Source organism: Sphaeramia orbicularis, chromosome 6 (genome assembly GCF_902148855.1).
Source record: "Sphaeramia orbicularis chromosome 6, fSphaOr1.1, whole genome shotgun sequence".
Lineage (NCBI taxonomy): Eukaryota > Metazoa > Chordata > Actinopteri > Kurtiformes > Apogonidae > Sphaeramia > Sphaeramia orbicularis.
In genome coordinates this window covers 29,365,483-29,378,570 of record NC_043962.1, presented here as the reverse complement: position 1 = coordinate 29,378,570, position 13,088 = coordinate 29,365,483, and the positions used below count along the sequence as shown (strand labels likewise).

Below are 13,088 nucleotides of genomic sequence, written 5' to 3'. Positions count from 1 at the left end.
GAGCAAAACAAAATCTTAATTCAGCAAAAAAAATCTTGAATCAAGGAAAAAAAAAAAAAAAAAGTGCCAATAAGTGAAAATTATCTTGGTAAGATTTTTTGAAAATAAGGTTTTCAAGATCTGTTGTCTAAAAATAAGTTCTTATATCTCACTGTAAAGTTACTCTTTAGATGATTATGTCTTATTTTAAGTGTGATGAGATATTTTGACTCAAAATGAGAAAAATACACTTTGGTATGATTTTGATTTTTTCCAGTGCAGACAAATTTACAGTCTGGGGAATGGATTCAGTGACAGAAATACCAGTAGTTTAATGTGATCCCATGAGACAAATACTTTAATAATTTTGACATCCTGGTTTTAGTGCAGCAGTGTGCATAAGGTACCAAATTGGTTCAGATTTTTTTTTTTTTTTTTAAATTAACAGCATCTGTTTTAACATGCACCGGTTTTTTAGTCCATCCCCTGTGTTTTGCTGCATATTTTCAACATAGAATCACTTTATCAAATCTAGACTTTGCAAACTAGAGTGTTTCAGATGGCAATTCTTTAAACATTTTGGAAGATTATGATGGAAAACACCACTAAATTGGCTATCAATGTATTTTCCCCATTCACACCCATATTAACATGGATGACACATGTAGATCCAAGAGGATGAAGACATCTTGATTTGCTCTTGGCCCCTCTGCCAGCTCCCAGTAGACAGACCCTCACAGGACCATGCATACACGTCAGTAAGTGTATATGCATAATATCCATGTCTGGTGGCGTGTTATGTAGTCTGCATCGTTCTGTCCTGGGATTGGAGATTGCTGTTTAATTACGTTATATATAAAAGTATATATATATATATATAAATCCATGTGCCAAATCCAGTTCTTGTTCAGTCTAATCCATTCCGAACCCATGTTTGTACTGTAGGTAACCTTCTGTACAAGTCAGTATAAAATGTTGTTTCTCTCCAATAGTCCCTTGTAACTGGTGCCATTAAATAAAACTATTCAAACTTGAAATAAACATTGAATAAAAACATAAGTCTTTGTGTGTTTGTATCAGATCAGTTTCTGTTCCTCTGTGTATGATGTAAACACTTCCAGCAGTATTTGACATTTTTTTTATTAAATATAAAAAATACACACATCACAGATTTACAGTCAAAAATAATTACAATTTTACACTTATAAAATTAGACCTCATAACAACTATGCACAGCATAAAAATATGCAAATATAGCAGAAATTTAAAGTATCTTAGTGTAAACGTCTCCTTATCCCGGTGCTAATGGTCCTAGTTTAAGTGTGAAAAGGTTGGTTTTAAAAAGGGTCGTGGGTTGGTTTGTGGAGTCGGAGCAGCTAAGAAACCTGGCCTCCTGCCTGCTGATGAGTCTCCCGCTGAGGCCCTGGACCCCCGACCCGCAGACCCGGAATAACCTTTAGATCCACCTCTGGAGCTGGACGATGACCTCCACTGATTGCTGCCGCTGTTGCTGTAGCCACGACTGAATCCAACGACGAAGAACAAGGGGGAAAGAGAAAACAAAGTGAGCCACCAGGTGGGTAAATGTGATCCTGAATTGAATGATGAAATGTCAAACACACTACAGACCCTTTAGAGTAAGAGGTATTGGAGTTTCCATAAGCTTTACGTTTCTTGGAATATTTAAAGAACGGGCCTTTCTTGCGCTTTTGTCCCTGTGCGCCTTGTTTACGGAAGTAGGTGGATGATTCAGAGTCTTCCTCCTCATCAAAAAGGTCTCGGCCTCGTGTCGTGTCTATCCACCCGTCATCAGTGTTGTCTGTCTGTTCCTCTGCTGCAGAAACAGACAGATTTAATACATGTGCAAAAGAAGACGACGACAGTTGAACGTAGCGTCTCACCAGGCAGCTTCCATTCAGAGTACTTCTGCAGGACCTGGATGACTTCAGCCCCATATTTCTCCAGTTTGTCCTCTGTAACACCATCAATCTGAAGGAGCACCTCTGGATCGGACGAAAGCTTTTCTGTTTGTTGAAAAAAACAAATAAATAAATAAAATACAGTTACAAAACACATGTATATCACATGACAAACTGCAACATGTCATGCAGGGTCTTGAATCAAGAGATCTTAAAGGTTAAAAATTACCCGCTCAAGTTCTATGCCACCTGGAGGCCATTTATCAGGTATGTAGAAGGTATGGTAGCTACCAACATGTCTGTATAATTCCAATGTGTTCCTTTTAACTTATTTATTTTAAATTTTCTTTCCCCTTATTTATTTATGTGTATGTGAACTTACAAAATGCACGTGTATATGTATTGTATGTATTGTACATAAGTATGTGTCTGTACATATATTTAAATGGAGTTTATATATTTTTGTATATAAGTATATTATCTCCAGCTGTATATAAACTTAACAAAAGTCCAGTATTTGGGGTGGGTGAACTGGGTGGGGTGGGGGGGCAGTTGGACTGGAACTGGATACAACAGTTTCATGTTCAAGTTGTATGTTTCTTGTTGTACATTTGAAAATTGAAAATAAAAAAAGAGCTTGATATTAAAAAAAAAAAAACAATTACCAGCTATCTTTTTCAGGGTGGCAGTTGAGAAAATGTTGTAATAGTGAATGCCGAATGCTTTTCCTAGCTGCTTGCATAGATCCATCAGCTCCGTCAGACACTTCTGAACCATCTCCTCTCTCTGGGAGACATTTTTAGCCACAGAAGCTTTATGTCTCCTGATGCTGGACGCACTCTCCGTCTCATAGAACTCCACCTATATAGACAAGTTAGGAATGATCACAACCCAAAACCTAATGAACATTGCCTCATTCTCCTAAACCCTGATTTCCACTGGATCTGTCTGTCGCATTATAGCAGCGTCTTGGCAGCTGGAGTTGAGTAGCCAGTCTACACAGTACTCATGTTTCCACCAGAAAAGTCTCAGAACCAGTTTGGCTGCCCACTTCACTAAAAATACACAGCGAGTCTGTTTATGACAAACCTACTTTATGGTCATACCAAGCAACACAGGTTAGATGAGGTAGACAGGAAGTCAGATACAAGGATCTGGTCAAATTTCAAAATAAAACACCCCATGCAGACTCCTGATTACATACAAATAACAATCTCAATGTCAATAATGACACTACTTTGAAATACTGATATGAAACAAATTTGTGGATGAATAGATTTTAACAACTTAATCACAGCTACAAGTATTTGATCCATGTCCTTCAGATTTCTGCTGAACTGTATTAACTTTGCAAACTAGAGCAGGACAGTAAAAGAAATTAAAGCAAACTAAAAGAAAAAAAATGTACTCTGTGGCCCATATTTTGCTTATGGTTGAAGCTGAAAAAACACGGCAGATACAACATGCCACTTTTGAGAGGCTTCCTGGTGGAAATCAGGGGTAACTTTCCACAAACTGCTGATGGTGGACACTTTACCTGCATGTTTCCTGTCTGAATGTTCATTGCTTTTGGTCCAGCTGAGACATAAGCGACGGCCTGACCACCGTTGGTGATGTACAGATCCTCTACTAGAACGTTGTCCAGAACCAGTTTTTTGAAGAGACGGTCAGCGTTGTGTCTGGAGTACGCCGCTCCTATCCCAAACATTCCTGTCTGTATCTTGGCAGACTTTGATCCTGAAAGAAGGAAACATCTTAAAGTGACAAATACCACTCAACCTAGACATAGAACCAGCTACTTTCACTGATACGCTCATTTTTTATTTCATGTGCCGTACCTATGAAGATATCCACCAGCATGTTCAGTGTCAGGCGGGTTTGTTGAGCAGTTTTACCAAACCTTGCTCCAACTTTCTCGCAGTTCTCTTGGACAAACCTCACGATCTTCTTCACATCGTCCGTCACATTTCTCATCTTGTATTGCTGCACATACATGAAAATATGGGAACATTGCAACCACAGTGGAAACAAGCAAAAACGTGAGCAAAAAGAATTGAAAAGAATGATTCCTACGTTGGGTTTCATGCAGTTGTCACAGCTGACATCAGGGTGGTCTTTGCAGAAGCTTTTGTTGAACTTCAGCTCTCCAAAATACGCCAGCAGCTGAATTCTGCGGCACTCCATCGAATTCTCACAGAAGTGCACCATGCTGTGGAGGTTGTTGAAATGAGTCGCCTTGGCGTGTCTGTCACCCTCTCTGTCCACTAGAACAACAAACAACATGTCACTAACAGACAGTCTTTTCTCTTTTAACTCACACCATCTCATGATCTGATGACAGAAAAAACCCAAAACAAACAAAACACACTGGAATCCAAATATCAATACAATCTTTAACGGTTTCCACATACTGCTGATGATCCTCTTGATGCGGTGAACGTCAGAGTAAGAGTAGAACAGAATGCAGTGTGAGATGTCTCCGTCTCTGCCGGCTCTCCCAGACTCCTGATAGTAACCCTCCACTGACTTTGGTAGGCTGGCATGGATCACGTAGCGCACATCAGGCTTGTCAATGCCCATACCAAAGGCGATGGTGGCACAGATGACCTGAAAGGACAAAAAAATATATATTTTCACGGCAGTACTTGTAGTATGTGCAAATACCAACAGTTCAATTTATCAATTTTAAGATGAGCTGCAGTGCGGGATACACTATTATCATTTACATGCAATAAAAGAACTTACAGTTAATTAATGTATCCCAGTGAAAATACCAAGTGTTATAATAATTCTGATGATGACAGTTCGTACAGTCTTGAATTGTGTGGCTTCATATTAATTTTATTTACAATACCATATTTGCCTTAATTTAGTTGTTTGGGTTCATTTACTCTTTAGAATTATTGTGTATCCTTCGTTCACTGGCGTCAAACAACATTTACCAAACTTGTCTTTACCAAAAGGACCCATGTTGTGAAAAGTCATGTTACTGTTGTTTTCTATAGGCCATAAACATCAAGGAACACTGAAATAAAGTTGTTTTGACCTATAATTCTAATTTATTTTTCTACTCAGTTTTTGTACATATTCATTTTTGTTGGAGTTTATTTTTCACTGCAAATTTTAGTCTTTTACTTTATCAGTGAATCCAGATTGGTATATTTCATGCTATCACGCTCCTTTATTATTAGAGCTTCCAGCACCAGGTTTACATGTACAGTATTTCCATGTTTTTAGTATTAAGTGCTGCCTGTAATATTTATTCACTATTTCTGATGGGGCGTAACCTCACCTGGCAGCCGTCCTGATTGATCCACTTGCTCTGCACATATTCTCTGTCACCGTCACTCAGGCCTGCGTGATATGACAATGCGAGTATGCCTGCTCTCTGCAGACTCTCAGCCATAGCATCACAGTCGTTACGAGACAGACAGTACACAATGCCTGAATCTCCTGAAACATGAAGAGATGCAGTTAAAGGACAAAATTAGTCAGATCTAAATCCTCATTTTTTTATTATTATATGAAGACAGCTTGGCATAGTAACCAATAATTGTACAGAGTGGTGATTTTAGATCATTTTGATACTAGATTTGGGATGTAATACGCTTCAAATATGATGAAATCTGTAGTTCCCAAACATCAATGTATTTTTGCACAAGTAGTAAGAAATTGATATGGGGCATTTTCCTTCACCACTGAGAAATTTCTCACTGTAAAAACTCAAAACTGAGACTCAGAATGTCTTCACCTACAAATCTGAGCTGAATATTCAACAAAACATTTATGGGGCGGTGCTAAAAATAGAAAAAGTTGTTCTAAATTATTTACTCGGGTAGTGCTTCTTGATCCAACTGGTGCAGTCCTCATCAACCTTTTTGGGTTTTTTGGGGAGCACAGAGTACTTCAGATTTGTTCGGTTGAAGCTCATAGTAAACCTGGAAATATATCAGATGAAGAATGTGCAATTTATTTTGTAGGTTCAAACTAAGTAATATGAAAGTGGCACAGCAGTTAGAGACACAGGACAAAGGCTGAGATGTACGTACACTTGTGGACGAGTCATATTCAGCTGGTTCAGAATGTCCTTCTGGACACGAGGGGTGGCGGTGGCAGTCAGAGCCATCATGGGCACATTGGGGAACTTCTGGCGTAGTTCATGCAACCTCTTGTAGTCAGGACGGAAATCGTGACCCCACTGATAGAATTAAAGTTACAGGCTCATTCAGTGAGTTGTTTGTAAAATATTAACACACTGCAGATCCTGGAAATGCCACTGAACCCACCTGACTGACACAATGGGCTTCATCTATGACAAACCGGGTCAGAAGGCCTCGTTCGTACAGGTTCTGCATGGCCGAGATCAGCTTGTTACTTGCACTAACCTTGAGGAGAAGAAAACATGCATTTGACCTTACTCATCAGAAAGGTTTACAGATATAAAACCAGCTAGAACAGGAAAAAAACCTTACCTTTTCAGGTGTGACATACAGCAGTTTTACTACGGGGTCTTTTCTGGAAAGCTGCATGTAAATCCTTGAGGCTTCACTGTCACTTTTGTCTCCAGACAGATTTGTCGCTGGGATCTGAAAAGGATCAACAACACATTCACTTAATGATGACAGGAACAAGACAAAAAAAATAAAAATCCTTATAGTCCTGATTCATACTCACATCCAGAGTGGTTAATTTCTGGACCTGGTCCACAATCAGTGATTTGAGTGGGGAGACGACCACAGTCACGCCTGGTAACACACAGGCCGGCAGCTGGTAGCAAAGGCTTTTACCTCCTCCTACAAAACACATCAGTACAGGGCAAAAACAGGCATGTTCACACCACCTGACACTCTAAACTGTGCCACTCTTTTCCACTCCATGTGGGTTTGCTACTGACCTGTTGGCATCAAAACAAATGTATCTTCACCCAGAAGTGTTGCATTAATTGCCTCCAGTTGATTGAACCTGAACTGATGGAGACCAAAACGCTTGTGAAAGATTTTCATCATTTCTTGTGAGTGGGGGAAGTTGAACCCTCGGAAACGGTCATGGGCTGGGTTTCTGTAAGTGGGCTCTGCAATGGAAAGTGTAATAAATGACACAATATTAAAAGTAAATACTAGTCGTCTATGAGAAGAAAAAACATTTTCAAAGTTTTTCAATCATTCTTATAGTCCATTTGTTCAACCATTACAGTCTAATTCATTATTCCCTAGTGTGCAGATATATTAAAAAGACAGACTGATCAACACACAGCACTTCTTTATGTACACATTAAATCATGTATTATCTACATATAGAATACTAAATATTGAATTTCCCTTAGGGGATGAACAAAATATAGAATAATTCCAATAAGGGTTTTATCAGCTTTTTCAGAATTTCTGCAGGTTTACTGAGTTCAATTTGAGACTTTTTAGGGCTGTAATAAATGTAAAAAGATCTATGAACATGCTTTTTTCTTTTGCAATGAGGTATTTCTTAATTTATCTTGGAGCTTTTTGTGATGCCAGAAGAAAGAAAGGACTAACTTTGATATCAACAACAAAAAAATTAAAACTATTTTTTTTTTCAAACAACTTTTAAAAACAAGAATGAAGTTAGGGAAATTTCCTGAATGTAATATTACCTTCTCAATCAAATAAAGTTTCACACATTACAGCAAGTTTTGATATTTGAGGGCCTTGGGTGTTAAATTCTTTTTTTTTCTTTTTTTCACATGCTTGTGACTTACCAGGAGAGGAGATCTGTGCAGGCTTTCGTGCAGGAGCAGGTGTGGCTGGTTTCTTCTCCCATAGAGACTTGCTTGCTCCCCCTTTCACTGTTGTAGCCCCAGGGGTTGTGTTTTGTTGTGATACAGATGAGGTTGTGGGTTCATCAAAATAATCAGGAATATCTGAGTCATTAAAGTCATCAATGTCAAAGTCATCAATGTAAAAGTCATCTGGATCAATCGCCTCTGTCGTTGTTGTAGCTGCTGAGGGGTTAGATTTGTTCCCATTCCCACTGCTCTGCACAACTGGCTCTGGCTTTTTGGGTGAAAAGAAGAGAACTGAGTCCTCAAAATCTGTAAGGGTCTTCTTTGAATAATCCTGGTTTATGAGGCTGTTTGTTGATGGCGAATTGAAGTCACTCTCATTTTCTGTGTAGACTGTCTGATAGTTCTTCTTATTCGAGGGCTTGGCATTTGTTACACTATTAGAGGGATCAGAGTCATAGTTCACAGAGATGACCGAAGACCTCCTGATCTGAGGAGGATCCTGGTAGTTGGCTGCTGTAGATCTGCTGGATGACAGGTCACAGCTAACAGGGGACTTCTCTTTAAAGCTGGATTCAGAAAGGACAGTGCTGTCTGGCTGCTGCATCCTCAGAAAAACATCATTACCCGTTGCAAGAATCCTCTTCCTGGGGAAAAAAGGTTGACAAATGTAATAACACTGCGATACTATTTTTTATATTTAAAGGTAACAGACCTATATTAATCTACATGTACATACCTCTGAGCCCTCTTTAATAAAAGCTCACTGCCACATGACAGAGCTATAAGTTCATGTTCAGGGATGGAATCAACCAGAGAACAAATTGATTCCATGACACTGAAAAGTTGATCCCCTGTGAGGTGTTTAAAAAAAACACACACGCACACATAAAAATAATGCACCAAGGTATGACTAATAAACAGGGACAAATGGCACAGCTGAATTTAATGGGCAAGTACATATTACAGGAAAAAAACTGAAAAAGATGCAATGCATACTTGTGTCTTGTGAATGTTTATCAGAGGTTACTGTTTGGGGGGGTCCTTTTGACTGCACAGGGTTGTCACCGTTTTCAGCACCATTTGATTTACACCTGTTGAAAATAACAATATTATGTCACACTGACTTTGTTTACAAGCAGTTTTTTGTTAAAATCACATAAGTCATTAGGAAGTAATGTGATATTAGAGTAATGCAAAAATATAACATGCTCATGAATTACAATAATACATTTAGGGCATATCTCAATGAGTTATCTAAACAATGGCCTGGTTAAATAAATAAAGTTAATGATAAGACTAATAAAATTAAATAGACATTTAAACTATCACATTTATTAAGACACAAAAACTTTGTGACTCCACTTGGACACAAATTCATATTAACTTACTTTGTCTCCATTGTGAAACTGGGACAAGGGGTTTCATCTGGGATTGGAGATGGAGGAATGTAATCCAAGTCATCTTCTGGCTCTGAGTTGTCAATAATTTCGATGGCTTTTGAATGAGTCTCTTTATTCTTAGAGTCTAAAACAAACAAAAAAATAAACAACACTTATTCTGCATTTTGTGCATCACAGTTATTACATACAAGAAACACAAGTGCACCCTGCAGAAGTAACATTACCTCTCATTTCTTTAAAAGGCTCAAGCACAGTGTCACTGTCCTCTCCGCTATCACTCATGACAGTCTGAGCGGGAACACGTCTTCTGGTCACTTTCAAAGGAAAATCCTCCTCATCACTTTCAAATGGATCCAAACTTAAAAAAGGTCTTGGTGATGCTGCATCTTTATTAGCACCAGAATGCACTTTATTTGTGTTTAAATTTGTTTTTTCGCTGTTGGAAAAAACATTCTTAGTTGGACAACCGTTGGTTAAATCCATCTTGACAAGCGAGGGTCCGGTTTTTTCTTCACTAGGGGATTGTACTGTCCTGCTTTTCCTTTCTGACGTTTCTGAACTGAATGAGTCATTTTTTCCTTTGACAGGTGTTTCAAAGTCATCCAAGTCATCCCAGTCTTCCATGGGGAATCCAAGAGATCCATCCAGATTTGTGGAATTGCTGCCATTGCCACCAGATTTAGTTGGAGCTGTAGATGCAGTAACATCAGTCGGCGCGGAGGTAAGCTGGCCTGAACAATCACCTGCTGAGCTGATTGAGTCCGACTTGCATTTTGAATTTACAGGGAAGAAGTTGTTGATTTTGGACTTTTGAGGTATCTCAAGCTTGTTTGAAAGTGTCAGAGGAGATTTAGTTACCAAAGTGTCCTTGAGAACATTGACATTCCTGTTTGCCAAAACATTTGTGCTGATTACCTTTGTTGGGACTTCCACTTTGGTAGTCCCTGATGAGGATTTTTTCTTGAAAGAAAATGTCCTGTAAATATAAAGACATAAAGTTATGCAGAGAAAACAAGTCCATTAGGAGCAGAGGCATCTTTTTGATTGGATATATTTTTGGATTTCAAGCATTGAGGAAAATTTGCTGATACAAAATTGTAGTCAACAAAAAATGCCTCTTGCACAACAAGCTGATATAACTGCTACAACATGCTGTAGTCAGGATTCTCACATTTCAAAAACAAAACCCTTCTTCACAAAACTACTTTTATCTCTACAATATAATACTTAGCCATTACAACATATGATGTTTTTATCATATTAGCAAGACTTTAAAGTTATTAGACTGTACACACTGCATGCATGCATTTACAGAAGAGAAAATATAAAACTCCACAATGTATTTGAACAAAACAATATGATGATGCATTCTGACAGCTTGCTAACTAACCAGGTGTTGCTTAGTTGCTTCATTCTTTGCTTCCCTTCACTCCATGTACTTATTTAATTCTGACAGGCTTGCTTTCGTGTTTATTTATTCATTTTTATGTCATTAGGCAACAAAGTTTTTCCAAGAGGATTTTGCATCCCATGTATTTAACAGGTTTTTCATTACCATGTGAGCTGAATGTTTTATCCTTCGTCTAACAAGCAGCGCTTATGAAAACAGTAACTTTAACAGCTCACGTGTTTTAGACAATGTTTTAGATATATAAAAGAGTAGTTACATTATTATACGGTAACTTTTCTACCAGAGGAATGGCGTTAATTCATCCTCGTTTTGCAGCACATTAATGCTACAAGCTACATAGAGATGTCAGCTGTAAGCTAGCTGTTAGCGCTAGCTCATATGACCTGACAATGTAACCTTTAAAGTTTAAACTTACCCCGGTTTAGGTTTAGCGAGAGACAGCTTGGTCTGAGCAGCATTGCTGTGCCTAGCTAATTGTTCCTTCAAGTTATTCTGAGGAAGACTCGACATTGTTTTGTGTGCAGCCACTGTTAGCTAGCAGTCCTAGCTTACGTTACAAATCAGAGTCCAGTTTGTCGTAGCACTACGGGATAAAACCGATGACAGAAGGCCCGTGCTCCGTTTGTCCTCGTTAAGTTGCAGCCTTTTCATTAAAATTAATCAAATTCAACCAGTCGTAGTATTAATTAAACCGTAAACCCCAGTCCCTACTGGAGTATAACAAACAAGGAACGGATTTTGCGCCCATTCAACAAACGGACTTCTTATTGGTTAAGCTTATGCACCCAAAAGCATTCTGGGAAATGTAGTTATGTCACAAGCAATTCACATACTTGTACCTTTGGACATTATTACTAGACCAGTTTTAATTTTCTTTTTAACAGTACGTAAACATGACATTTTGATATTCTCCTCTGAATATTTATTGGTGTACATTTGATATTCTGTTATGAATAGTAACTGTTTTACATTACATTACATTACATTTTATGATAAGGTATTCTTCAGCATCAGATGGTCTGAATTACTGCATGTATTTGGATGAAGGTGATGTTGTTCTACATTGCATTTGTATATATAAGTGATTCATTACAAAAAATGTTTGCTATAACTGTGTAACAGCACAACAGGAAAGCAAAAAAAATAGGACCAATGGCCCTGTGGTTTACCGGCCAAATTAAAAGCTTTGGGAAATGTATCCAGATGCCATTTATGATCACCCAGTTCTGTGTATTTACTATACTACAGAAATAGCCCATGTTTTGGTCATATTCCAATCAGATCTGTAAAAAATTCAAATTCCAACTTGATATCATTGATACTTACTGATTTATTGGATCAATCCACTTCCTATGTGTTGTAATGGGAAAATTTTTCAAAGTCCCGCCAAATCCAGAATGAGATCCGGATCGAAATAATTTCAATACCTTGTGTTGACATCATCATAAAGAAGCTGTATACCAAGTTTGAAGTCAATCAGAGCTGTAGTTTGGGAGAAAAAGACGATTGAAATTTTTTCTCCATAAGAGCCCATGTTAAATTTTCCATAAGTTCCCGGATCCAGAAGAAGATCCTGATCAGCATGTGGCCATTATGTTTTGGTTATCTCCCCATCAGGACTGGACTGTAGAAATTTACACTGGATATCATTTATATTTACTGAGTTATTGCATCGATCCACATCCTATCTCTTATAATGGGGAAATTTGGGGGAAAGTCGCACCAAATCCAGAATCAGATCCGGATCAAAATAATTTCACTAACTTTTGTTGACATCATCATAAAGAAGCTGTACTGTATCAGAGCCATAAACATAAATAATTAACAAAAAGATGTAAGGAAAAGCAGAGTCAGGTGACTGTTCTGTATGTCACTACTACAAGTGACACCGTTCCCATTACAAGAATTTAGTCAATTATTAATCACAAACAATTACTTAAACAGTAACATTCATTCAGTCATTTTATGGAAAATGACTGACAACATCTGATCATTTTTCATCATTTTCCAGAGCATTTACAAGCTGAAAAAGTACCTGAACCTGAAATCCTTCTTGGTTTGACGACGATATGATTCAGATTTGATAAAATACAACTACATTCCATTACCGCGTTCACTGATTTATTTAGGGCTGCAGCTTAACCCAGGTTTTATCATTTTATTTGGTTGCTGCTCAGTCTACGAAGCGATAAAAACTGCTAAAAGACAGGATGAATAAAAAAGTACTATCACTGAAATGTGCCGTATTAAATTTCCTGTTGATGAGTAATCGATTAAGCAGATTATTTGTGCAGCCTTTATTTATGACATTGATCTGTATAATTAGTGCTAAACCTGGAGCAGAATCAATGTGATCATTTCCAACGTTTATATGGTTGCACGTGATTACAGGTTAATCGATTAGAGTGATTTACCATCTCTAATTTGTCCGATTTTGTGCCTTGAATCTTGTCAAACAAACAAACAAACAAACAAATAAATAAATAAATAAGCGCAAGTGGACTGAAATGACCCAAAAGTGTGTGTGTGTCAGTCAGGGCCAGATTAACACTTCATTATACCCTGGGCAACAACATTCAAGGGCCCCATCATCACAACCCCAGGATCCCTATGTAGCAAGA

The 13,088-nt window shown here is 38.0% G+C and overlaps 1 protein-coding gene across 5 annotated transcripts; it reads right to left on the bottom strand.

The window, feature by feature from the left end:
• Positions 1–1,142: 1,142 nt before the first annotated feature.
• Positions 1,143–11,218, bottom strand: blm (BLM RecQ like helicase). 5 transcript variants are annotated; one of them, XM_030136997.1, is made up of 22 exons: positions 10,883–11,218; positions 9,972–10,032; positions 9,281–9,881; positions 9,045–9,180; positions 8,654–8,747; positions 8,393–8,511; positions 7,630–8,300; positions 6,793–6,969; positions 6,573–6,691; positions 6,371–6,484; positions 6,185–6,283; positions 5,948–6,096; positions 5,730–5,836; positions 5,191–5,351; positions 4,310–4,505; positions 3,972–4,162; positions 3,737–3,881; positions 3,436–3,635; positions 2,564–2,759; positions 1,881–2,003; positions 1,609–1,813; positions 1,143–1,501 (listed from the first exon to the last, which is right to left on the bottom strand). In XM_030136997.1, the coding sequence occupies exons 1-22, from the start codon at positions 10,975–10,977 to the stop codon at positions 1,291–1,293; spliced, it is 4,170 nt and encodes a 1,389-aa protein (XP_029992857.1). In that variant the 5' UTR covers positions 10,978–11,218; the 3' UTR covers positions 1,143–1,290. The 5 variants fall into 5 exon arrangements, with proteins under 5 accessions (XP_029992857.1, XP_029992855.1, XP_029992854.1 ...); XM_030136995.1 differs by having other exon boundaries at positions 8,393–8,507; positions 8,653–8,747; positions 9,281–10,032; XM_030136994.1 differs by having other exon boundaries at positions 6,185–6,278; positions 6,366–6,484; positions 9,281–10,032.
• Between the last annotated feature and the right edge of the window lie 1,870 nt (positions 11,219–13,088).

Excerpts from the sequence above, each read along its gene's own strand:
- blm (XM_030136994.1), bottom strand. The coding sequence starts at position 10,977 with ATGTCGAGTCTTCCTCAGAATAACTTGAAGGAACAATTAGCTAGGCAC. Across the intron at positions 8,301-8,392 it reads TTATTAAAGAGGGCTCAGAG|GAAGAGGATTCTTGCAACGG; the intron begins GTATGTACATGT and ends TTTTTTCCCCAG. Across the intron at positions 4,506-5,190 it reads TCAATCAGGACGGCTGCCAG|GTCATCTGTGCCACCATCGC; the intron begins GTGAGGTTACGC and ends TTGTCCTTTCAG.